The sequence below is a fragment of the Balaenoptera acutorostrata genome, chromosome 3 (genome assembly GCF_949987535.1).
Source record: "Balaenoptera acutorostrata chromosome 3, mBalAcu1.1, whole genome shotgun sequence".
NCBI lineage: Eukaryota > Metazoa > Chordata > Mammalia > Artiodactyla > Balaenopteridae > Balaenoptera > Balaenoptera acutorostrata.
Genome location: NC_080066.1, coordinates 135,704,719 through 135,729,857, shown reverse-complemented (window position 1 = coordinate 135,729,857; position 25,139 = coordinate 135,704,719). Strand labels below are relative to the sequence as shown.

At 33.0% G+C, this 25,139-nt stretch overlaps 1 protein-coding gene across 14 annotated transcripts in view; it reads right to left on the bottom strand.

Moving 5' to 3' along the window:
* The window catches only part of KTN1 (kinectin 1), a 120,187-nt gene that overhangs the window by 20,706 nt on the left and 74,342 nt on the right, over nt 1-25,139 (bottom strand). For 8 of the 14 annotated variants that reach the window (XM_057542444.1, XM_057542451.1, XM_057542448.1 and 5 more), the window contains exons 13-33: nt 23,697-23,734; nt 22,935-23,025; nt 22,488-22,556; nt 21,931-21,968; nt 21,705-21,786; nt 20,823-20,891; nt 14,927-14,961; nt 14,418-14,508; nt 13,658-13,726; nt 13,002-13,039; nt 12,228-12,318; nt 12,010-12,078; nt 10,866-10,903; nt 10,216-10,306; nt 10,071-10,139; nt 9,553-9,590; nt 8,129-8,219; nt 6,159-6,227; nt 5,050-5,087; nt 3,476-3,566; nt 1,381-1,467 (exon numbers count right to left, since the gene is read on the bottom strand). In XM_057542444.1, the coding sequence (XP_057398427.1) occupies nt 1,381-1,467; nt 3,476-3,566; nt 5,050-5,087; nt 6,159-6,227; nt 8,129-8,219; nt 9,553-9,590; nt 10,071-10,139; nt 10,216-10,306; nt 10,866-10,903; nt 12,010-12,078; nt 12,228-12,318; nt 13,002-13,039; nt 13,658-13,726; nt 14,418-14,508; nt 14,927-14,961; nt 20,823-20,891; nt 21,705-21,786; nt 21,931-21,968; nt 22,488-22,556; nt 22,935-23,025; nt 23,697-23,734 (1,392 nt within the window). The remainder of the gene's footprint in view (nt 1-1,380; nt 1,468-3,475; nt 3,567-5,049; nt 5,088-6,158; nt 6,228-8,128; nt 8,220-9,552; nt 9,591-10,070; nt 10,140-10,215; nt 10,307-10,865; nt 10,904-12,009; nt 12,079-12,227; nt 12,319-13,001; nt 13,040-13,657; nt 13,727-14,417; nt 14,509-14,926; nt 14,962-20,822; nt 20,892-21,704; nt 21,787-21,930; nt 21,969-22,487; nt 22,557-22,934; nt 23,026-23,696; nt 23,735-25,139) is intronic. The other 6 variants (XM_057542449.1, XM_057542454.1, XM_057542453.1 and 3 more) reach the window with 2 other exon arrangements.

The window sequence follows — 25,139 nt, the reverse complement described above, 5'->3', positions numbered from 1 at the left end:
AAGAATGCCTATGACAGGTGGCACATAACTTCTTGTAGGAATGGCATGACATTAAGAGTTTAGCACTTTCTAGATAACCAGCCTCATTAACAAAATAAAGCTAAAAGGTAGCTCTTAACAATGAAAAAGTTATAGAAACAATGAGAAACTATACAGAACCCCCACTGCTGACAGGGCTGACTGCAACCACTGACAATGAAACAATAACGTCCTACCTGGCCTAGATTTTTCTACTCTCTGGCCTAGATTTCTCTGGTCTCAATATCTGCCAGATATCTCAAATTAAGGTTTTAGTGAAAATTAGGGCCTGATGAGTAAGTATATAAGTAAATACAAATCCATTTACACTAAAGGAAATATAACTACAAACATGATTGATAAAAAAATTTATTAAAATTCTATTCTGCTTTTAAAAAAGTCCTTCAAATGTCACTAAGACTTACATTCAAAATTCAGCATATTACCTTAGCACACAAAATACTTACAGAATGCTGAATTGAATAACATAATGAACTTTAACCCATATATGAAATTCAGTAATTCTGTTCCACATTTATTCTTGGTAGGAATTTTCAAAGTGTTTGACCTGAACTGGCACATTTATTTCTCTCAATCTTTAAAAACAACTTCTCGATTACAATTCACTAGAAATCTTTAAATCCATGGAACAACTTGAACTCAGGGAGAATATCCTTAATTGTTTTTAAGACAGAGGGGGATATATGTTTCAGGAGCACTTTACATACTCTGGTCAAGAGGATTATCCCTTATATTAATATTCCATACTAAACATAAAATGTGCATCATTACTGTCCAGATACTTCAAAATCTAAAGTTTAATTTTAATTCCATCTCTTCTAAGGAAGCATCCCCAACAACACACCCAGAATTGATCCCATCCTTGTACTTCTGAAGACTTTTATCATTTTCCACCTTGCCTGAGTCATCTTGGTGTGCCTCAAAGAACCTTGGAGAGTCCACTGTGCATCACAGGTGCATTCTAGGTACTCAAATGTGTTTGTTAATTCAGTTAGATTTTTTTTGGCTCAGGGTTTTCACCAAGTTCTCTTAATCAACCCAAGAGGTACACTCTGTCTAACAAGAGCTTACAAGGGTAGCATAGGCTTCCTGAGACTCATCAGCTTAAAGCAGTAATCACCAAAGCTCAAACAATCAATTAATCACAACAGAACAGCATGCCCAAAATTAAAGCTTCAAGGAGTAGATGAAAAAAAGCAGAGATGACAGAGGTGATAAATGTGGATGATAAGGAGATTTTATATTTAAATTGCAGTAAAATTAAATGCTTTAGTCTGATTTTAAGACAAGCTGCAGATTTTCTCTGTTCAGTGGATTGTTTCTAGGAGTTAGCATTACAACCTTGGAAGTCTTGTTCACTTTGTCCTGCAGCATTTTTTCAGTTGATGCCAATGCTTCCATTGCTTCCCAGTTTTTCTCCCGAAGGTCCTAATCATTTTTAGAAAGAATGATTTCAGTTTATCCATTATTGAAAGATTTTTGCTTTTTGCTTCATCAGTATTTTGCACTGCATTTAACTGCTGCTTACTGCAAAATTATTTCAATGGGAAAATATGTATATTAGCAAAAAAATAAAAAGCAATGTTTAGAAGTTTGAATGAGAAAATAAAGATGCCCACTTCCCATGTTTTAGTATACGCACCAAATATGCCAGCTTTAAAGTAATTACTATGCACACATAACAAAGAAGAAAAAGCATTCAAAAGTAAACACAGAAACCAAGATTACAAATATAATTTCAGGTACATCGAATATTAGAGAATTAAGGACAGAACAAATACACAAGTATTACAAAAAGCTTTACGTGTGATTTTTAAACAGGGCCCAATATCACTCATGGGACTTTCCACTGCAGCATAACAGTTTTTTCTCTAAATATGTTTTACTGATTTAACACATTTCAAGTCTACCTAGGAATGACATAGGAATTCACTGTATTTCTCTATCTTTCTTGGCATGGTCAAATGTGCATACCAAAAAGCAACCTGACAGGAACTGTATGAGCTACTTGATCAAGGCAAACGAAGAGGCTAGAAAGAGAAACAGAGGCCTTTGGAAACTGAGTTCTGAAAGATCTATTTTAACAGCATTTCATTAGCAAATACTAATAAGGACAATCTGCTATATTTCAGCCTTTCTTCAGATTTAGAAATCTAAACAGATAAAAAACAAAAACTAAAGCCAATAATCACCATCTATTGAATGCTTACTTATGTGCCCAACACTGTACTTGGCATGTCACATAAATTTTCATTAATCCTCATAACAACCCTAAGAGGTATTTATTCCCATTTTATAGATGGCAAAACCACAGCTCAGGTAGGTTAATAAATGTGACCAAGTGTACACAGCAAATGAGGGGGCAGAACTAGAATGGACTGACGTTGCAGTCTGCTGGCCTCCAGTGTCCTGGCTCTTTTCACGCACTTCAGTGCCTCCAGCACTGCTGCTGCTGAGGCATTAGACTGGCATTACTATACCTTCCTTATCTCAGAATCCCGATAATAAAACACAGTTAAGATGGTAACAGTAATACTGGCAAATTCAGCTTAGGTTTTCTGGCCAAGCAATGCTATTAGTAATGTTACACAAACACACAAAGGGCAATTCACATACCTAATTTTGACAAACTCAGAGGAGCAGGAACATGTCAACTTGTTAAATTAACAAATTAACGCAAACTTTGAAAAATTAGCTTTCATTAGAAAATACCCGCTTAGATTTCAATAACATTTCTGACCTTGCTCAAGTCTTAACAATGATACTTTTGTGTGCAAAAATTCCTCGTCTAACAAGAACGCTTGCATTCTACTTAAAGATGTCATCCTCTGGTCAGAGAGAATTTAAGAAACTCATCTAAATTTACTACTTGTCAATATTTCACTATCCCTTCCATTCTAACCTAAATGTATTCAGGTTTTGAGCCCTCTAATATGCTTAGTTACCAAAATTTGAAACACCTCTCAATTTAAAAAGGGAGGTGCCAGAAGACTTTGAAAGACATTTAATTACTGAAAATACTAGGTTTGAATACTGGCATTACTTTCAGCTTACAAAAAGGCTAGCCCAATCAAAATAAGAACAAAAACCTTTAATTTTAAGATACTGAGCTGAAAGAATAATTTTTCCAGATAAAAGTTTAACAGAAAGTCAACTATAGTTAAAAAAAAATCTGTAGCTGTAATAATTGTAACGTCCACATTTAAAATGATATTCAGACATGTACAAAATGGACTTTTCATTTATTCATTAAAAAAATCCACTCTCTAATAAAGTGATTTCCCCAATAATCCTCTCATAAAACCTACACACAAAACAGTACTTTCCTACAAAGATTAAGAAATCTAAAGTAAAAGTTGATTAAAAAATTCTTAACCATGATATTTCAGTGAAATAATAATAATAAAAAGCTTTATTCTGATAAAGATTTGCTTACATTGTTTTTCTTCCTCTGGTGTTCAACAGCATCCTTCAAAGAAGCTAACTCATTCTGGAGACCAGTTATTTCTTTCTCTCTTTCTGAAATTCTAAACCAGAACATGAATATATATAACAATATTTTAGGTAAACAGTGAACATATTATTTGTTACTACAATAAAAACAGCAAGTAGATGATGCTTTGAAAAATGCATTAACCTAATAGGGAAATTCTTTAAGCTTAACCACAGTTACCACAGAAAGCCTATCCATGAATTCCTATTTTCAGAAATAAACTTTTAAATATATTTTTACAATATGATATACTGACATTTATGCTAAAGAGAAATCATCCCCTAAGAAACAGTTCATGAATACATGAACAGCTGTAGTTGTAGTCACTTCTATTTTTATCTAGGGCAGTGAAGTAGCTATTTTCAGAAGAGTAAAAACTGATGTAGACACAGTTCCTTAAATATTTTTTTTTCCAGAAGGTAATGAAATCAATTATGACTTTAAGTGGCTAACCCACAATAAAAGCATATTAACGTGAGGTAGGTGTTCTCTTTTCATTTTCATAACAGTCTTGGGATTCATGTTTTTCTGGTTCTATCAAATGAGTTAGTTACTTCCCAGAAATGCAGAAAGAAATGGCAAAGAGTCACAATTTGATTCTGTTATAGCTGAGAGGAGGCTTGGGTAGAAAATTAAAGTACAAATCGCTCTTCCCTAAGAATAAGGCTTGATATAAGGGGTTGGCAAACTAGGGTTCAGGGCATGACCACAGTCTGGTTTTGTATGGCCCTTGAGCCAAGAGCTGATTTTATGTTTTTAAAGAATTGTAGGGAAAAAAGGAAAAAAAGAATATGACACTACGTGCCCCACATAGCCTAAAATATTCACTGTCAGGCCATTTATAAAAAAAGTTTGCTGACCCTTGCTCTATACAGTCAAACTCAAGACTCAATTTAATAGTAAATTAATTCTAAACTAGTAAACTACCAACTGTGTAAACAAGTCAAGATGGAAGAACATACAGATATATCACTGAATATACTTCATGTGGTTGACATTTAACATGTTGAAACATACCAACTTATCTGAAATGACCTTAAACGCAGCCTCTTAGAGAAAAATACAGACCCACAATAAAAATGTTTCAGTTAAAAGAAAAAACTCCTTAAAAGAGAGTAACCATAAAGATTACGAGATTTGCTTTTTTAATGCAGAAGCTAAACCAAAATGTGCACCATTCAATTCCACAATGATATCAGGAGGATAATTGAGATAATTTAAGGTAAATCAGTAAAGGCTTCAAAATATAGTTAAATGTGATTAGATATTTTCTGAATGCCTGAAAAACCAGTATCACCCTCAACAAAATGTTCAAAGAAATCCAAATACCATAAAAGGTACATTTAGCTCAGCCAAAGGCACAGCTAAGTTCTACTGACCTACAGTCCAAGAAATCCAAATAGAACTGTAAAAATTAGGGGAGCATTTGCAGTTACATTAAATTGCTTATCTGAGAACTGTTTAGTTAATAAAAACAGTTGCCACTTCCCAAACTGTGAATAAGAATTATTACTTACACTTTTAATAGTTCTTCATGAGGGGGAAAAGAAGATGCCTATTAAAACAGTTAAATGTTATTTTCAAACAAAGCTTTCTAGAAGACTTCAAAAAAATTAAATCTGTTCTCAGACATAAACTGAGACAACACCAAAGGTAAAAATATCATATATTCTATATGCCATCAAAAAGTAATTTTAATAAAAACATGTACACATTTATACAATGTACTGAGTGCTAAATCTAATCTTCATTGTCACCATATTCTTAAACTCCTCATTTAACAAATATTTATCAATTTCCTATCATGTGCAAAGCACTGAGTTAATACCTTAAATTTTCATAATGCATAATTCATATTTGACTACACTAAGCTTCCAAAAGTCAAAAAAATACCATTAATGAAGGAAAAGTAGGAAAAGTTAGTTAACTTGCATATAACAAAAATTTAATTTTACATAATACGTAAAGATACATAGCCCTTCACATATGGTATTTATTCCTGATGACTACAATCTCCCAAACGAAACTACTATAAACTTCTTGTCGACAAGGACTCTAATTCTTTTGTCCTTCAAAATACTTCCGAGTTCATCCATATACATTCATAACATAAATTAATTTAAATAATATTTTGGTTAACATTATTTTTTTAAAAAAACACACATTTTATTTTTACCAAGCAGAATTATACTCTGAAAAAGTATTTTAAATGGTGGTAAACTATTACTTATAATATTACACATTTCTTAGTTTCTCTCCAATTATAGATGTTTTGTTTGCAGAAAGGGGAAGTAGGGTATACACATGTTTTTAAACTGACCTCTACAGGATTTTACCTGACTTGCTAAGAAAGGCATTCTAAAGGATCTGAAAACATACACACACAGATATATAACAGAGCTGGAATATAGATAGTAATATTATTTGTGTATACTTTATAAATTATAGATTATCTTATCTTGGCTATGGCATAGCAAACTGCTTTGTTTTTTAGGAAATTTGATAAACACTTATAAATAAAACAACACATACTTTATTCTCAATGAAAAGGCAAAATGGTAATACTTACGGTCATGAGTCATAAAATTTTTTACCACATAAATAAAAGGCAAGGCATCGTACCTACCTGTTGGTAGTTCTGCTGCTTAAGCTCCTCAATTTGGGATTTAAACAATTTGTTTTCATCTTGTGCTTCCTATTTAAACAAAAATTAAACATGAACACACGGACAGAGCTTTTATTTTCCATATAAGCTTTAAAACGTATCATACAAACCAGGCAAATTCTACAACAGTAACAATTTTTAAAGGGTGTAATAAGCCCTATATTAAAATATATTACAAAATTAGAATAATTCAATTATTCAGTACTAGCCTGGGAGTGGGTATGTCTCAATGGAAGAAAACAGGATCCAGAAACAGACCCAAACACATGTCAGAATTTACTACAGGGTGACACCTCAGATCAGTAGGGCAAGTCCTACTGGTATTTTGGGCCGTATTTTCTTTATTGTGGGGGCCGCCCACATACTGTAAGATGTTCAGCAGCACCCACAGCCTCCATTTACTGGATGCAGTAGTACCCCTCCGCCAGCTGTGATAACCAAAAATGTCTCCAAATATTGCTAAATGTTCGGGGCAGGGGACAGAGCCACTACAGTCAAGTAATAATCGATTATTTAATAATGTGGCTAGTCTTTTATTTTTTTAAGGTTGAAATGCTATTTTTATAACTTACTCTAATAAATTACATGTGAATAAAACATCTAAGCAAAAAAATAAATTATAAACATAGTATTAGAAGAAAACACGTGAAAACATTTTTATGATCATAGAGTGAGAGATTACTTTCATTTCAAACTCAGCAAACTACTTACATTTCAGTACATAAAAGTTCCAAAGCTGGGGTGGGGCTGGGGGGCCGCGGGGATTAAGTCAAAAGACTAAAATAAATCACCTCACATGACAGAAGGCTAACTTTCCTTATTATGTAAAAAGGATCTTATAAATTAGTAAGAAAAAGTCAACCCAGAGGGGAAAATGTAGGAAAAATTACAGGCCAATTCATATACAAATGACGAGTGCTTAACTTCTCTATCAAATGCAAATTACAATAATCTGACCATATTTCAAGCATAATATCCAATGTTTTCATCTTCATCGGTGTTGAAGAGGATGAAAAGGAAATGGCTCTCTGTTGGAGAGTGTAATTTAGTTGTTGTAGTTTGGTTGTTTAATTTAGTGCAATTTAGTTGTTTAGTTGTAATTTAGTCTGTTGGAGAGTATAAATTAGTAAAAACACTTTGGAGGACAATTTAGCATTATCTGACAAAATTTAAAATGAACCTACTTGGGAAGGAAAGGGAATGTGACAGAACCAACCCTTGGAGCATGAAATGTGAGCACAAGCATCTGAGACAGTGCAGACACCTAAAATTTCCTATTTCTTCAAAACAATGTTCTGTAAGGACTTTCAATACTAACTACATGAAGATGAAGAGATACTATTTTCTATTTTAAAACTATCACTTTCAAGAAGGAAAAAAACCCTCTGCATAAAACCCAAAATCTCACTTGTAGGAATTATAAATACAGATATAGTAGCATAAGTATTGAAAATATGTGTGTAAGGATATTCACCATAAAACTTGTAACAGGAAACACAACTCTAAATAATCTAAGTATCCATAAACCAGGACTGGTTGTATAAGTGATAATACAATCATACAAAAGAATACCATGAAGCCATTCAACGTTAAAGATAAAAATGTGCTTATGTGGAAGGACCTCAAAAACATTATTAATTGGGTGGGGGGAGCAAAATACAAAATTGTGTATGATTAAATACGATATGTTTAAAAACTAGTAAGTACACACACACACACACACACACACACACACACACACATTTTATGCATGGGCGCTTGCTCAAAAGATATATAAATAATTGACAGTAGTTATCTCTGAGGAATGAGACCCAGTATCTGGGTAGGAGGGAATGTCATTTTGTATTCAATTTTCTTTTGTAGTAGTTAAAACTGTTTTCAAACATGCAAAGACAGTAACTCACATGATAATTTTAAGGAAACATATTTACCTGTAACAGCTTTGTTTTTCTAGAAAGAGCACTCTCCCTTTCTTTCAGCACAGTTTCTAATCTCTTCATTTCATTTTCCTTTTCTTTCAACCTAGAATTTTTACAGACGTTATATTTAGTTAGGTGAATCGGTGGAGCACAGGAGAATTTTAGGACAGTAAAACTTTTTTTTATAATACTGTAATGATGGATACATGTCATCATACATTGGTCAAAAACCCCTAGAATGTACAAAAAGTGTGAACCCTAATGGATACTATGGACTTTAGTTAATAGCAATATATTGATTTGGTTCATCAGTTGTAACAAATTACCACACAAATCCAAGATGTAAATAAGAAGAAAAATGGGGAAGGAGGGTACACAGAAATTCTCTGTACTGCTCTCTCAATTTTTTCTGTAAACCTAAAAATGCCCCCCCAAATATTATATTAATTTTCTTTAATGTGAGGTAGAAATAAATCTAAAATCATACTTTAATGATCTATATATATACCTACTACAAATAGGCCTCAAACCTGTCCCTAAGCTTTCTATTTAGCAAATGATACAAAAGCACCTTGACAGTTATACAATGCCCATAAGATAAACAGTTAGTTGTACATATGAGCAATCTTAGTGCCAATAAAAACATCTCCTTTTTCTCCATAAAGATAATGACCTAATAAATATCTTCAATATCTTACTTTTTTAAAGATACAGTTTCAAAGGGTCACTTCTTAAACATCAATAAAGACTGATGAGATTACATCAAAGGAAAAATCTCTTAAAAGTAATTGATAAAAGGCCAAAACAATGAAGTACAGATACCTTTCTTACCACTGTAGACTGATTTAGTTTAAGAAAACAGACTTCATAGGATAAAGATTTTCTAGGATAACATCTATTAAGACTGGTACCTCCTATGCTCATCAGATTCAGTATTTTTACTAATCGGCACAGCATTAACTGATACAACTTGCCCCAAAGGCAAGTTACTTTTATAGAAAGATTCAATATTCATTATCAAGATTATGGCTAAGATTATCTTCTGGTTAATTCAGAGATGTTATTCTTTCAAATACTAAAAATGATTTTGATTTGAAATAAATTTAACCTCTCTTTATAATCATTACATACTTCATTTAAAAAGAGAGAGAGAGAGAAAACTTAAATAAAACCAACCAGTCTATATTAGCAGAAAGAGTATCTCAGAAAATGCATTTGAAGGATCTGGAAAAGATAAAGTCTCTAGGTATCAGAAAGCATTTGAAAGGCCTCTGTTTTATTATACCAAACAGAGATTTAACTTATTTGCCCCTGGACTATAATTTCTACTTAACAAGAAAGTTAATAACTTAGAAGAAACTCATCATAATATTCAAGGACAGTCTAGAAAATATTGAGAAGTTCCTCTTTAAAATGCTGGCTAAAAGTATACTTACACAATCTCAAGTTCTTCAAATCGTGAGGCAGAACATGCCTAAGAAACAGATTCACATTTTTAATTATAACATCAAAAAGATCAGGTTCTACAATATATTATCTATAGAATCACTCACCAGGAAAATAAAAGCACAATTATATGTGGTAAATTTAAGATTGGGCCATTCATAAAACAAAGAATGGATTTTCTTTATTTAACTTAATTGTTAATATCTATTTGTTAATACAAATAGAGATTAATACACCAATTAAACACAGACACTTAAAAATGAGAATAAGACTCCATCTGAAAAAGTAAAGAGAGGAAATTTTTCCAGACTTAGGTTGACAAATGAGGCAGTAGTAGACTTGACAGGGATAAAAGTTAACTTATTTTATCAACAACAAAACAACAATACAACAGTAATTTTTATGGCAAAAAACTCAGAGAACATATTAACTTCTTTATTTCCTAGTACAGTAAAATAAAGATTCCTCATGTTTTATAAAATATGCTGGTAATCTGTTAATACTATACCTCTCGCAAGTTATGTTGTGCTACCTCCTGAACGTGAGCTTTCAAAGATTCATTTTCTTCTTGAAGATCCTGAAAAAGAATAGGTCTAAATAAAAGTGATACTCAAGTATAAAAAAGGTGTTTACTATTGTTTTTAACTTCTCACCTGTAACCATTTCCCTCTATTGGCTAGGTCTTTCTCCTTCTCTTCTAAAACAGTCTTCATGGTATTCATCTGTTCCTCCTTTCCTTTTAATCTAACAGTAAGTTAAGAACTATCAATGAAAATGTTACATGACTAAACAAAGCAAAAATACTAGAGACTGGAAAAGTGTATTTTAGGTTGTACTCATAACCCAAACTGATTAAATAAACTAAAAAATAAATATTTTAAGTATAAAGGCATATAAGATTTTGGAGATATCAAATTAAGCAGCAGCTCTACTCCCACCCCTTAACACCCTGTTTAAGTCAATACCAGCAAATTTAGCTTATCACAACTAGTTTGGGTATGAAATATATAACCAGTTTCACAGTGGCTATTAAAATGGGCAAAGAGCAACATGTCAGTTGAAGGTCACATTCAGATTATAAAGCAGAAAAATAAGACTTCCACTCTATCCCCATTCCCATCAAAAAACCTACAGGTTAAATCCTAATGAAAAATTTAAGACTTTGAGGCCTTTGTGAGATATAATTTGATGTTCTTTAAAATATTACTTGAAATCAAATAAAAAGGAGCTATGATTGTCATTATAATTATATTTAACTTGTGGAAGAGAGATATTAAAGGGAAATGAGGCAAATGGTACTTACAAGTTCTGAAGTTCTTGAACTTGAGAAGTGATAGATAACTAAAATATAAAGAAAGAAGCAGAAAAAAAGCAATTCATAATCTTTTCAGTTTACCTTAGTAGGCTTTATGGTAAACCTTAAAATGTGCACACTTCAAATTACAAAGACCTAGCCAAAATGAGATGACTTGATTTCACCTTCTCTTGACTCCAATGACAGTAACAGTAATAAATTAAAAATGGGGGTGGGGGGGGTAGAAGAGACAAGGAATATGGTTATGAATAAGTCTAAACAATGTGATACTTTTTTAAATTGTGAAAATTAGAATATTAACTGTCCACATACCTCCCTACCTTGTCAGAGCGCTTTTTCTTCCCAGTCTTCAAGGCCAACTACTCAACAGTACTCCATACTGTCCTTTAATCTCCTCTTCTTACCACACACAGTTCAATAGTACCTTTTATTCCCCACTGCCTTCTCACAGTCCCTTCAGATCTTCGCTTAAATGTCAGTTCCTCAGGAGGAGACCTTCCTGAACTCTCAGTCTATATTAAGAGTTTAATCTTTTCCTCATACCCTATTTCATTCAACACATTATCTCCAACCACTAACATAGTACTTTGATAAGTAGGAGGAACTGAATAAAATATTGCTGAATGAATCTGTTGGTTGGACGAATGAATGAATCATCTCTTCCATGCAATCTCACCACTTTTCTCAATCAAACCTTATCAGATTATATTCACCAAAACCACCCATCTATTTCCAGTAACCACATCTACCTCTGAAATCCCCCAATGAAATCTGTACTTTATTCTATAGCCAAAGGTTGAGCAATACATAGTCTATAACAAAATATTTTGGAACATGCAGTTAAAAAAAAAAAGGTTTACCAAAGTGTTTTGTTTTTTTAAGGTGGCAAACTAAAATGAAACATTAATACAGAAAACTTTCCAGAAAAAAACTTTAAACAGTTAAAAGATATGTTGATTAAAATATTAAGAACATTTTCTCAAATCAGGCAAAAATAATAAAAAGCACATAACCCAATATACTTACAGCACACTACTAAAAGTTTTCTTCTGAGTAACAAGAAAAAAACCAAATAGTTCATTAATACACATACACTAATGAATCTGTCATGCTATGGCTCTGGGATTTTTACCTGTTGAGCCTTTTCAAGCTGGATATTTCCTATTTCTTCTTTTAGAGCCTCTATTTCCTGTTTCAAATCCTTGACAATGACAAAACAGACAAGATTGGACAATGGAAACACAGAAATTGACATAAAATGCAATGTATAGACAAACACATGAAATTAAATGGTATTCACTAAAATTGATAAACAAAAAAGCAAAACGTAAGTTTTCTCTCTCTCAATACCTGAATAGTTTTCTCCTTATTAGCAACTTTGAGAAGTTCAGCTTCCAGAAGCTCTTCCACAGACTTGATCTTTCCATCTTTTTCATGGATCCTTAGATAAAGAAATGCAATATTAAACTTGGGGCGAAATCATCAAGATATACCAACTAAGATATAAAAATAGTACCAAATCATGAATAGGCTCACCAAATCAACTCTTCCCATTTTAAGTAAAAGAGCAACCATATTTTGCAGACAGAAGGGGAAAAAAATACTTAAAGCTCTTCCTAAATGAGAATTAAGCAGTAACTACCAGATGGCTGAAGCCTATGCACGCAAGGAGAAGCTGGTGACATGTTTCCAAAGTGCACAGGGAATATAAGATTTGCACCCCAAAGAATACTAGGGAGAATTGAGCTCCTCTCAACAATATAGGTTTCTAGGGCTCTGAAAGCTATGGCAAAACTTACATACAATTATGGCATTAAACTTTATAGACACTTCAAGAAAACAACACATACAAGGAACTGATCTCTATCCAATATAACCTGTTCGTTAACAGTTCCTGGTGCAGAAACAGAAAATTAACAATTTGATGCCACAAGTTAATAAATGGAGTCAAGCATGGAAATTGATTTTTTAACAATCACATTGCACTGGGAAAGCACAGCTAAGTCTCCTTATTCCAGCAATGAAAACTCCTAGCCATCTTAATTGCACAATAAAACAAGATTTATGAGCACTAATAAAATTGGACCAAAAGAAAAAGACCAGTTTAATAATGTCATTACTTACACTTTCTTAAGTTCTTCAACTAGAGATGCAAAGGAAACCTAGAAATAGGAAGGTATCCTACTTGGTAATTTGCTCAAAATATAAATGGGTCATAAACAGAAAAGTATGTTGTTCTTTAAATTTTCCACTACACCAAAACCCGGGAAAAGTAAACCTGGGAAGTAATCCTTTCTAGATTTTTTTAAATGTCATAATTATGAAAATGAAAAGCACTTTGAAAGTAAGTAGCTTTAAAGCTACTTATGGTAAGTGTAGGTCAAAAGAAAAACCAATAGATAAATATTAAAATTATTGACTCAATGATTCTAACCAGATAAGGAGAAAATAGGAAATTTCCTAACTTCAGGTAACCTCTTTTACTATTATTTAGAGTCTTACTTTATATATGTATATTCAAAACCTTTTATCACTATAGTAACAAGCAATGACATCCTACCTAGAATACTCTATCCAGTGCCTGGCATAAAGTAAGCATTTAATAAATTGCAGCTTCTATTACTGACAATCAAGTCACCAATCATTCACAGATTAAAACTCTAATTGACAAATTCCATGTTGGAGAAGGGAGGAACAAAAAAAGGCTTGCTGCTATATTTGATAACAGGTTTGCCCAACGTTTAAAAGAGAATGGTTGCAGGATCTACTAAATATATTACCTGATCATTTTGCTTGGCCTTTAAGTCTTGAACTTCTTTTGTCAGAGATGAATTTTCTGTTCTTATTGCCTTTTTCAAAGACACATAAGCACAACATACTTTTATTTTCCAAAAAAAAGCTAGCTTCTCATTTTTCTCTAGCTGCTTCTTTTCCTCTCTGAAGGCCCAGAAATCTCAGTTGCTCTGTATGTCTACAATTCTGCAACTTCCAGAGCTAGCCAAATGGACTTTAGTTCAATTATCCTCACAAGTATTTCTACCTATGTTTCCACAACCTGAAAACCACACAGTATACCACTTGTCAAGTCACTTCTCTCTCTAAAATCAAATACACCTTTTACCTTATTTCTTCCAGCAATCCTATCCAAATTAAGTTAGTTAAGGCTAATGATAATCATAAAATAAAACTGCATTCTCTCCATTCTATGGCCTCCAATACTATTTCATGAACTTATCAAGTCCACTAGTTATTCTTGTAACTAGTTATTGTTTGGTTATAATTCAGGCATGGGTGGAGGTGGGGGAGCATATATTACAAACCATAACAATAATATCTACTTCATTAAGGCAGTGAATGCTATAGGTAACTACACATTTTTGTATTTATAAAAAAATCTTAAATTTAATGAAAAAAGGACACCATATAAATTCATAAAATGTGGGTAAATAAAAGGTATGGGAAAAATATTACACGTTACAGTAAAACTGCTTCATGTTCACTGAATAATCATAAGGAAAACAAATATACAAAATTCTTTACATTCAGTTCTTCCTCTTTAGTGGCCACCTGAATAAGTCCAGTTTCAAGTAATTCTTCTACAGTCTTCAACTTCTCATCTTTTTCTTGAATGCTGAAATTATAAATTTAAAACACATGTATGAACTATTTTTCAAAGAAAATGATATGATTTCTAAATAAATACTTTACATGGATCAACTCCTATGCCCATTGTTCCTTATAAACTTTCAATTCTAGACAGGTTTCTAAGGATCTTTGGTCATGGTCCAAGGGTAGCCCCTCTTTACCAATAACTAAAATGTATTCAAGTAATGCATGCCTACATGCTAGCCTAAACAAATAAATCATGGCCACACATGACACCCACAAACTTAATGTAATTCCAAATCAATCAATAGTACACCACTCTCTTCCATTATGAAGTACAAAGAGAATTTTAAGAATTTATATTAATATAGTTAATAATTCTGCTATCTCAAACTTGGTAGAAATGAGTCATCAAAATATTTTTTAAAAATTTAATCTCTTACCATCTTTCCATTTGTTCCAAAACATCTTTATTAGGCTAAAATAAAATCACCAAAAAAGAAAAAAAAATAAGATTAATTTTACCAAGTTTGCATGAGGTAAAACTACTTCAGAAATGGAATTCTATTAGTATTAATTAGATACAAAATTTAGGAAGATAATCCATGTTTGAAGACTGCTAATAGTTAAAGAATTACTGAATTCAGAAAACACAAGATGGGGCATCCCTGATGGCGCAGTGGTTAAGAATCCGCCTGCCAATGCAGGGGACATGGGTTGAGCCCTGGTCCGTGAAGACCCCACATGCCGTGGAGCAACTAACTGTGGCCGTGTGCCACAACTACTGAGCCCACATGCCTAGAGCCCGTGCTCTCCAACAAGAGAAGCCACCGCAATGAGAAGCCCGCACACCGCAACAAAGAGTAGCCCGGGCTCGCCACAACTAGAGAAAGCCTGTGCGCAGCAATGAAGACCCAACGCAGGCAAAAATTTTAAAAAATAAAATAAATAAATTTATAAAAAAAGAAAAGAAAACACAAGACAGAAAAGACGAGGCTACACAAAAGACACAGAAAAAGATGAAGTATAAAATGGGCTGGCAAAAATGAACTAGTCCCTTGTGTGTTTTTAATTACTATAAAGGAAGTATTAAGGATAAGAAGAGAATTTGCCCCTCCTTTACATTAATTCTTCAAATCTAAAATGCCAAGGCTCTAAGGCCTTGCAGGTCAAGAAGGAGGCTTTGTTCCCTTTTTTTTTTTAAACTAACATATAAGGCAAGTGCACAAATCCTGTGTACAATTCAATGAATTTTTAACATGTAGATTTCACATACCCACCACCTAAGCCAATATACAGAATGTTTTAAAACTAATTGTAGGGACTTCCCTGGTGGCGCAGTGGTTAAGAATCCACCTCCCAATGCAGGGGACACCGGTTCGATCCCTGGTCCAGGAAGATCCCACATGCCACAGAGCAACTAAACCCGCGAGCCACAACTACTGAGCCTGTGTGCCACAACTACTGAAGCCCACGCACCTAGAGCCTGTGCTCTGCAATGAGAGAAGCCACTGCAATGAGAAGCCCGCACACTGCAAAGAAGAGTAGCCTCCACTCACTGCAACTAGAGAAAAGCCCACGTGCAGCAACGAAGACCCAGTGCAGCCAAAAATAAATAAATAAATAAATTTATAAAAGTAAAAAATAAAATTGATTGTAAAGTGCAGAAGCAACACAAGAACGTATTCTCCTTGTTACATTAAAACATGACATGTGAGCTGATCCCAACCATTCACCCATCCTTCTAGCATCCCCCCCATACACTTTACAAAGACTTTACAAAGTCCTCAATGTTATAATTTACTATGTGTCCAGAAGCAAGGTTTCCCCCTCAGCATTCCTATGTCTTCAGGCAGCTAAGCAACCTGACAAAACAGGTTTGGGGTCTTTTTCCCTTCAACATTCTCTTCTACCCATCCCATTCCCTACCTGCTTTCTCCTAATTTTGCTGGCTTCGTAATTTTTTTCCAATTTTATTACAACCATTTTTCACAAATACTATTAATTTTTCCATTACCAAATCCAAGTCATAAGATTCCACTTATAACATATTTCTAAAAATTAACCCCCTTTTCTTCAATGTCTTAGGTTAGGTCCTCAGCTTTACTCATCTCAAATATCACAATACCCTAATTCTTCTCCCTGTCTCTAGAGTTCATAAGGACTACATTGTGAAAGGTACAGGAGAACTTCCGAATGGGAAAAAAAAAAACTTTCCTACCATCAGAAAGGAGATAGGAGCTGTCAAAAGTACATTAAATCATGTTTATAAATTGTGAAAAATAAACCATGCAGTAAGTTTATAAATCTTTCATCAAGATGGCTTTTGTCCATCTTTATTTTTGATGCATGTCATCTCACATAAAAACAATACAAAGTAGGTGACTATGTATGGTGACAGACATTAACTAGACTTACTGTGATCATTTCACAGTAACACAAATGTAGAATCATTATGTTGCACACTTGAAATTAAAATGTCAATTGTATCTCAATTTTTTAAAAAAGACAACACTATTAAGTCCTAGTTATACGCAGCTTGATCATTTAGCTGTATTACACCTTTAGTACTGCATACTTCACTACCACATAAATTCAAACACCTCATGGTTACCGGAATGACCCATCTAAAATACTAGACAAAATGCTGATTCATCCTTTCAACATCCTTCAGCAGCATACCCACATTCTAGATCAAGCTCATGGTCCTTACACAGCCTACAAAGTCCTTCATGATTAGGCCCTAGCAAATCTTTCTCTTCCCCTTAACACCTCATACTTTGCACTTCCACAATATGCCAATATGCTCTGAATATGCCAATTCGGCCACACTGCCATGACTTTTAACACTGTATCCCCTCAGTTTGGACTGCCCCTTAGCTGTTCAGCAAACTCTTGGCTATTTTTCAAAATCAGGTTTGGCTGTCCCCTCTCTGTGGCACCTCTTCACCCTTACTCTCCTTCAGATAGAATTATCTCTTCCTCTAAACCTGTACACAGTTTAAAAATTTTTCAAAAGAAGAATTTTATTCATCACACTTTTCTGTGTGTACACCTATCTCCACACTAAACCATATTCTTGGGGCAAGAACCAAGTCTCGTTCATCTCTGTAGCCTTAGCATTGTAGCACAGTACCTAGCATACTCTCCATTAGTAAAAATTTAACGGAATGAATATCCTTTAACAAGGTTACAGTTTAACAAGTACTCTTGGTCAACTGCTCACTGAATGTTCAATTGCATGAAATCGACCCAATTTAGTTATCTATCCAATATTTTACCTTTATACATTATTAATCTAATCCAATCCAATTTTCTCCTCCCTGGATGACTTTCAAAACTACATCATACAACAATGAATTATTCTGCAATAAAACAGAACCAGGCTGCAGGGCAAAAGAAAAAAACTTCCTACTGCTACAGTTTTTACTTAATAATCTTTATCTTTGAACCTTAAAAAACTACTAGTAAAAAGTCATGCTGTTCCTTTGCTAAAAAGTCAAGATGCCCAAAAAAAAAATGAGACACCTCAGGACCTTCCCCTGCAAAAAGTATTATTTTATTCTGAAGAAATGAGATCTCAGTAACTGATTTATTTGTATGATCTATCCATAGGCCTACATCCAAATGGAGTCTTCTCTTCTCTAGTATATAAACAGGTTACCTTACCTGATATTTGCTGTCTTTCTGCTTCCTACACCTAAAGAAACAACAAAAACTTGGCACCATTATTGGTTTGTGCTTCAATAAGCTCAATTTTTCCCTCCAGGATAAAAATCCATGGAGCAAAGAGACTGATTTTACATAACTAAACTGTTCATCTCTCAACTGTCACTTGGAATTCTGACTGCTGGGTAGGAAGGGGTTAAAGAAAGGTGGAAATGAAAGAAATTAAAATTATGCTAATCTTTATCTCTTCCTTCACTAGCATTGGCAATAAAAATGACCAGAGGAAAAACCAAACAGCTGGTTCTCTGGTCTGCTAAGATCATCAGAGAGAGAAGTCACAATGACAACCAAAAACATAACGTCACATTCATATGCTTTCCAGACTACTTTAAAAAAAAAAAAAAAAAAAAGAGCTTTCGGAACAAGAAGAAAAATTCTAAGAATTACCAAAGAGCAAATCTTAAAAGATGAGTTTCCCCTCTTATCAAATAATTCTTTTAAATAAAATTTAAAATGTGGCTATGAAATTTTGTTCTGTGGACTGTTCTTCATAAAACTACTCTTCATAAAAAAAGAATTCATCTCATGCTAAAAGTTATGTTAACAGAATATTTAAAAGTACACAGAAGCTTTATAGTAGACAGAAGGCTGATTCAATAAGAAAGAAATTAAAACAACAAGATCCTGTTGTGTAACACAGGGAACTATATTCAATATCCTGTAATAAACCATAATGGAAAAGAATATGAAAAAGAATATATATATATATATATAAATCACTTTACTGTACACCAGAAACACAACTGTAAATCAACTATACTTCAAAAAAAAAAATTTTTTTTAATAAAATACAATTCAAACGCCCCCCCAAAAAGAAAGAAACTAGAGGAAACTAGGCAATTCTTAGGCTATCATGTTACCTTAAGGGGGAAATAAAAAAAATTAATGCTAATGGTTTTACTCTTGTCTAATGATGAAGAATATCATTTTTAGTATAGAATAAAAGTGAAAAGAAAAGATCCAGGTACTCTGTTTAAAACTAAGAATTACCAGCACCTTTAATACTGGAATTCTAGGGTAGATTCAGAAGTTTCTAGGCATTTATTTTACCTCCCATGAAGTGAATTTTAGAAAGTTTAAAACTTTATATATTGAAATAGGTGTTCCAGAATCTCTGATAACCAACTCAAAAAAAGGACTACATTCTGCTTTTCTGGGTAAGAATTAACACAGCCAAAAAATATCTATCATATTTTATCTAATCCAAGTCACCAATGTTGCATCTCACAACTGGTAAAATGTTTACATAACACTAAAAATTAAAGATGCCTCCACTTAAACTGTAACCAGAGACTAAGATACATCCAGACTTCAGAGATAATAAACTGAGGAGAAAAAAAATCTTACAGTTGATGAAATATCTTATTTGTTAAAAGCTGTATAACAACAAAAGGAAATAGGAATAAGATTTAAGAACAAAACTTAAACATCATTTGAGCATTACACTGGCATGAAGTCATGTCCATGCACTAAACATCATTTGTTCAGCATTTTCTCCTCTATTACCTTTAGTTTGAAAGGGTAAAGCATATACAAAGTTTATGCAAAGCACTTAAATACCATATTTGGGGGGGGAGGAAAACAAATAATGGATTAATTCTTGACAAGTAAACAGATGTTCACAAAATACTTCTAAAATACTTCCACAGCATTTGGCACCGCTACTTACACCAATTCAATACCTGCACAGATATGAATTTTAAAGTAAAAAAGAAAGCATGCATCTGCTAAAGGAAGTGCTATATCGTTTGCAATAACTTATACTTCAGCTTCTAATAAAATGTGTCAAAATTTAACAGTAGTAGAGAAACATGCCTTCATTTTAATACGAAGTGTTTCTAGAATATTTTTAAAAACTGGAATTTGAAGAATTATTTAGAAGAGTATGAAGGCAACTCTTAGGAACAGCCACAGAACAGACATCACCTGGGGCTCGAGTTTACGGAGCCATGCTTATTCAGGCTGCTACAGTTTTGATGGCTTGCTATAAATACAGAAAGAAGTATGATGGCAATAGAGGGTGGAGATGAGATGGAAAAAAATAAATATTCTAAAGGAAAGGAATTAAGGCTTAAGATGTCTGCTATATGCAAAGCACTAGGCGACTCAACTATACATAAACTCCCCGATTTAAATCTAACAAGCTTATAATGTAAGTAAAATCTCAATGTAGAAGACTTGGAATGAGAGGTCTTAGAAAGGTTAAGCAATTTGATCAACATCACTACTTTTAAGCGCTGGTTGTAGGTTTCAAACCCATTCTCTTTTTAAGAATCCACACTGCTTTACAGAAAAAAGTGAGGCTCCAAAAGTCTGACTATTATCCTGAGAGCCAAATGCATCAAAGAAATTATTCTTATGCATCCTATTAAACTTTTTTTTTTTTTTTGGAAAATGCTATAAACAGCATTAGCTTCTTCTTAGGAAGAGAAATTAAATTTTCCTTCATTTAGAGACTTGATTAGCACAAGATGACTAGAAATGCAATTAAAAGACATATCTACATTTAAACAAAATTTCTAAAAATGAACGAGGGGATTACTACTTAAGAAGAATCAGACCTTGTTATCTATTGGATATTTCTAACTTATAATTCATGAAAAGCCTTACCTGTTCAGAAACAAGAGTCTGTAGCTTCTGAACTTCTAATTGTAATGCTTTGTTTTGGTCATTTAGAATCTAAAAGAAAGAATCTCAATTTACTGTTTTATTCAGAAAAGGTAACAAAGCAACCATCTGAATGTTTTTTAAAAAATCAAAGCCATATTATTACTGTAAGTACTTATAAAGTGACAGGTGAATTATGTACTGACCTAAGAATGCAAATCTCATGAGGCTCCACTTTTCACAGTTTCAATGAACATATTTCCAGAGAACAGGAATACAGTAAGAGTATCATGTACATATACAATGATCTATAAAAAGTTGTTTCCACTGAGCCCCCCTAATTCAGTCATGTGATTTATCCCAAACAGTGTTAACACTGTGCTTAGAACCCTTTCATGTGTATTTCAAAGAGTTTAATCGTTTGTGCCAATGAATTCTGGGAAACCCTGCTTTCATAAGTGAGTACTTACAGGATTCCTATTAAGCAAAAAAAAAAAAAAAAAAAAGCAAATCTTACTGCATGCAGAGATGTACCCTGGCAATCAGAATGCTTTACAATAATACACAAGCTGTTTGACCATGACCAGAAACTAGCACTACACCAACAATGGAGGCAAATAAAACCATCTCAAACTACCAAATGAAAACTGTAAAGAAAAGGTCGGGGCAAAACAAGTATCGAAAGTCTACTATAAAAACAGGTAAGTCAAAATAATCAAAGCAAAAAGTCTATGATAAAATTCTTCATACAAGTCCCCAAATAAACTATAGAAACACTGTTTCAGAGTGATCACATATAAAAAAGTAGTATTTCTACATTCACTTCAACTGAAAATTATACAAGGTTGTTCAAAGAAAGCTGAGTTGACAAGTTTAATTACACACCTTAAATTCTTCCATTTTGTTTGAAATTTCACATTGTAGCTGTTCTTCAAGCAATCTTATCTTATCATCCTTAACATGAATACTATGAGAAAAAAAAATACTTCATATATACAGAAAGCTTACATAAATTATGTGCACAACTATCAGCTATAAGCAGCAATGTCTTCTGCAATTACACTTGAACATAAATGTATGAATGGCCCATGTACAGCAATACTTTAATCACCTTTTTTGCATCTTCTCCAGTTCATGTGCAGCAGCAGCCTGTGTTAGAAATGAGATGAGAATTGTATCATGTCTCAGGAAGCACTCAAACCTATTCTTTACTTATTTTTACATATTAAAGTTATATTTTCATATATTTAGAGTAAGTAGTTAAATCAACAGCATACGTTTACAGTAATATGTTTTGCTGTCCAGTATTTTGTACTTCTCACTGTTCAACTTTTATCCTAGTAAAAGGTATATCCTTTTCTGATTAAATGGCAGAAGGCTAAAACAAATCAGCACATCGTAAGTGTTATAACTGAGTTCTCTGATAACTCAAAAGTGATCAATTTCTTGGATCAAACATTAATTTCAACATGAATATAGTAACATTTAGGTGAGTTGTGAGAGTCATAGTCAAACAGAAGAGGGTTTTAACAACACACCATGCAGCCAAACACAAGTAACCATTATGTTTACTATCTACATGAGTAAAACTAAGGCTTGCAATACCAATGAAAATAAGTAAACAAACTGTAATTCTAAGGTAAATGCTTAAAAGCAATAAAGATCTACCTGTTCATTTGCCAGGGCCTGTAATTTTTGCACTTCAGCTTTTAATAAGAAATTCATATTCTGTATATCCTAGAACAAGAAGGAAAAATAGTATTAGAAGTATTTAATATTAAATTTGAAGTTTTGTAATGTATCTCTTCTACCTAAGCAAAGGCCTCAAAGGTCTCAAATTACAGTTTCTTAAGTCAGAAAGAAAACCATCAACTTCTGTTATTTAACATATTTCCCAAATTATTATGAATAATAAATATCATGTGAGAAAAGGCCTTTGAACTTCTCCTCTTAGAGGGCTAAAGAGGATTTTGTAGTTTAGAAAAGAGATAGACACTTTTCAAATGAATTCTATCTAGAGTATTTTCCAGTCTTCACAGACACTCATACTGATTACAAGATCAGGGTAATTCAATGACTATAAAATACTGTAGCCATTTATAAGAATTACTGTACCTTAAGTTCCTCCTCTTTATTTGCTAAATGATCATGTTCATTTGCTAAAGAATCTTCAGTCTGTTTTATCTGCTTATCCTTTTCTGCAATCCTTTAACAGGAAATAGATTTGTACATTCAATAAACATTTAGAAGTCAAGTCACAAATCAAAGGATTAGAAGCCTCAATATGGTCATCCTTACTTAAGTAGTTTTTCACATAACTGTACCTTCCCTTTCTATACACCCTATCAGTTTAGTAGTAACTGTCACATGCATTACTACAACTCCTTAAAATACATACCCCTATTTTAAAACTTGAGGTCAAAGAAGTTAAATAATTTAAGCTCACAAGCCTGGCAATCTGAAAAACAGATTCCAGGTCTTCTAAACTTAAGTGATCCATGTCTATGCAAATTATACAATACACACCAAAAAAAAGAACTTCATTTTGGGCATACCACCATATAGTTAGATACAGAGTAGCTACAACTACTTATTAGACATAAAAACTAACTTCCACTAATCTCAAATCACAATAACCTCTTCCACATAACTGCTAAAGCCCAAAGGGAAAAAAGCTTCCCCAACTCTTTTTATGACAAAGCCATAAAAACAGAATACATAATGCTTGGGGTAGAAAAGCAAAAGCTGCTCCAAGTCTACTTGAGAGTATTTTTTGAACAAGTTAGAACGTAAAGTCAGTCATAAGTGTAGAATCTAACAGCTATCAGTTAGTGGTGACTAAGCAATTTTAAGAGAAATACAGAAAGGCAGGCTTACACTTTATGTAACTCTTCTGCTAGAGCTGAAGCGGATGTCTAAGAAAGAAAAACAGTGTCAACATAAAAGCCCTTAAGAGAAAGTTTTAAAGTTGTACAATAATCATCACAATAAAGCTTTAAAAATTAAAAGAAATAAATGTATATAAAGTTAAGGAAGTATCTGGCTCATGATGAATGTTCACTAAATAACAGCTAATATTCTGAAAGTAAATTTGATCAATAACAGCCAGTATTAGGGAATTACACATCATAAGACATTTTTAATAAAGTAAGTTGACAGGTCTGAAAACTATGTAACTGTCAAGCAACACATGAATAGGAAAAACAGCAGCAAAGGCTATTTTTCATTCATGTGCTTCTTTTCCTTAGTAGCAATTTCCAATAATGAAACGATACCATTCATGATTAAGATAACAAGTCATTTGGTAATGCTCGTGTTCATCTTTACTTTTCAAAAGGTACTTGCAGCATTCTCTAAATATTAAGTTACTGATAAATTTTCTAGAACTACCTCTCATCTATAACTTAAGATCTCAATCCAATTTGAGTTAATAATTTACATACATCCATATACACACACCCTTTCCTATATTATATAATTCTTTCCCAATTAATTTTAGACTATAGTTTCTACAAAGAAAACAATTAGAAAAGAAAAAAATGGTTGCAACCTCAAAGTTTTGGGATTTTCAACTTGCCTAAACGTTAAAAACAACTTTTTAATGTTAAAACTACTTTTTGCACAGAAAATGACTTCTATTCTAAGCTATTACTTTTCCTACAAACAATTTTTAGAATTTTAAAGTTGAAGAACTGAAACTGAAATTCACAGTATGTATATTATGGAAACAAGCTAAGTACTTGCAAGTTTCTTCTCTTCTTAATGTTGTATTATTTATATTCTAAAGGGTATATAGCTATATCTATCTATCTACCTATCTATCATGTTACATAAGAATGATGCCAAAGAATAACAGGTTTTACAATACCACCTAGAAAACTTTGGAAGGTTTCACACTCAAACTATACTGAAGTATAAATTTAAAAATGATTCTTTGGCATATATAACCTGAGAGCTATGGTTAACATACTGCTAACACCTGAGGGTATACAAAATTTTCCCTTATGGCTAGTCAATATTTAGTGAATACTTCTAAAACATAAACTATCACTCTTGACACCTGTTTTCTGACAGGATGGTAATAAACATTTTTTCCTCCTAAAGTTAAAAACTCTCTAACCCACCTTCCCATTAGTCACGTTTGGATTTCTTCCGTAGTGTTTTCTTACAGCACTATACGTAATTATCAGAGAGCTTAGCACTTAGGATCATCCAGTTGATTTACTGACTAGTCACCCAACTACTAATCCAGTGCGCAGCACTCAACAAGCACTCAGATTATTTACACAGCTAGGAAGCTATTAGTAATGACAAGCAATA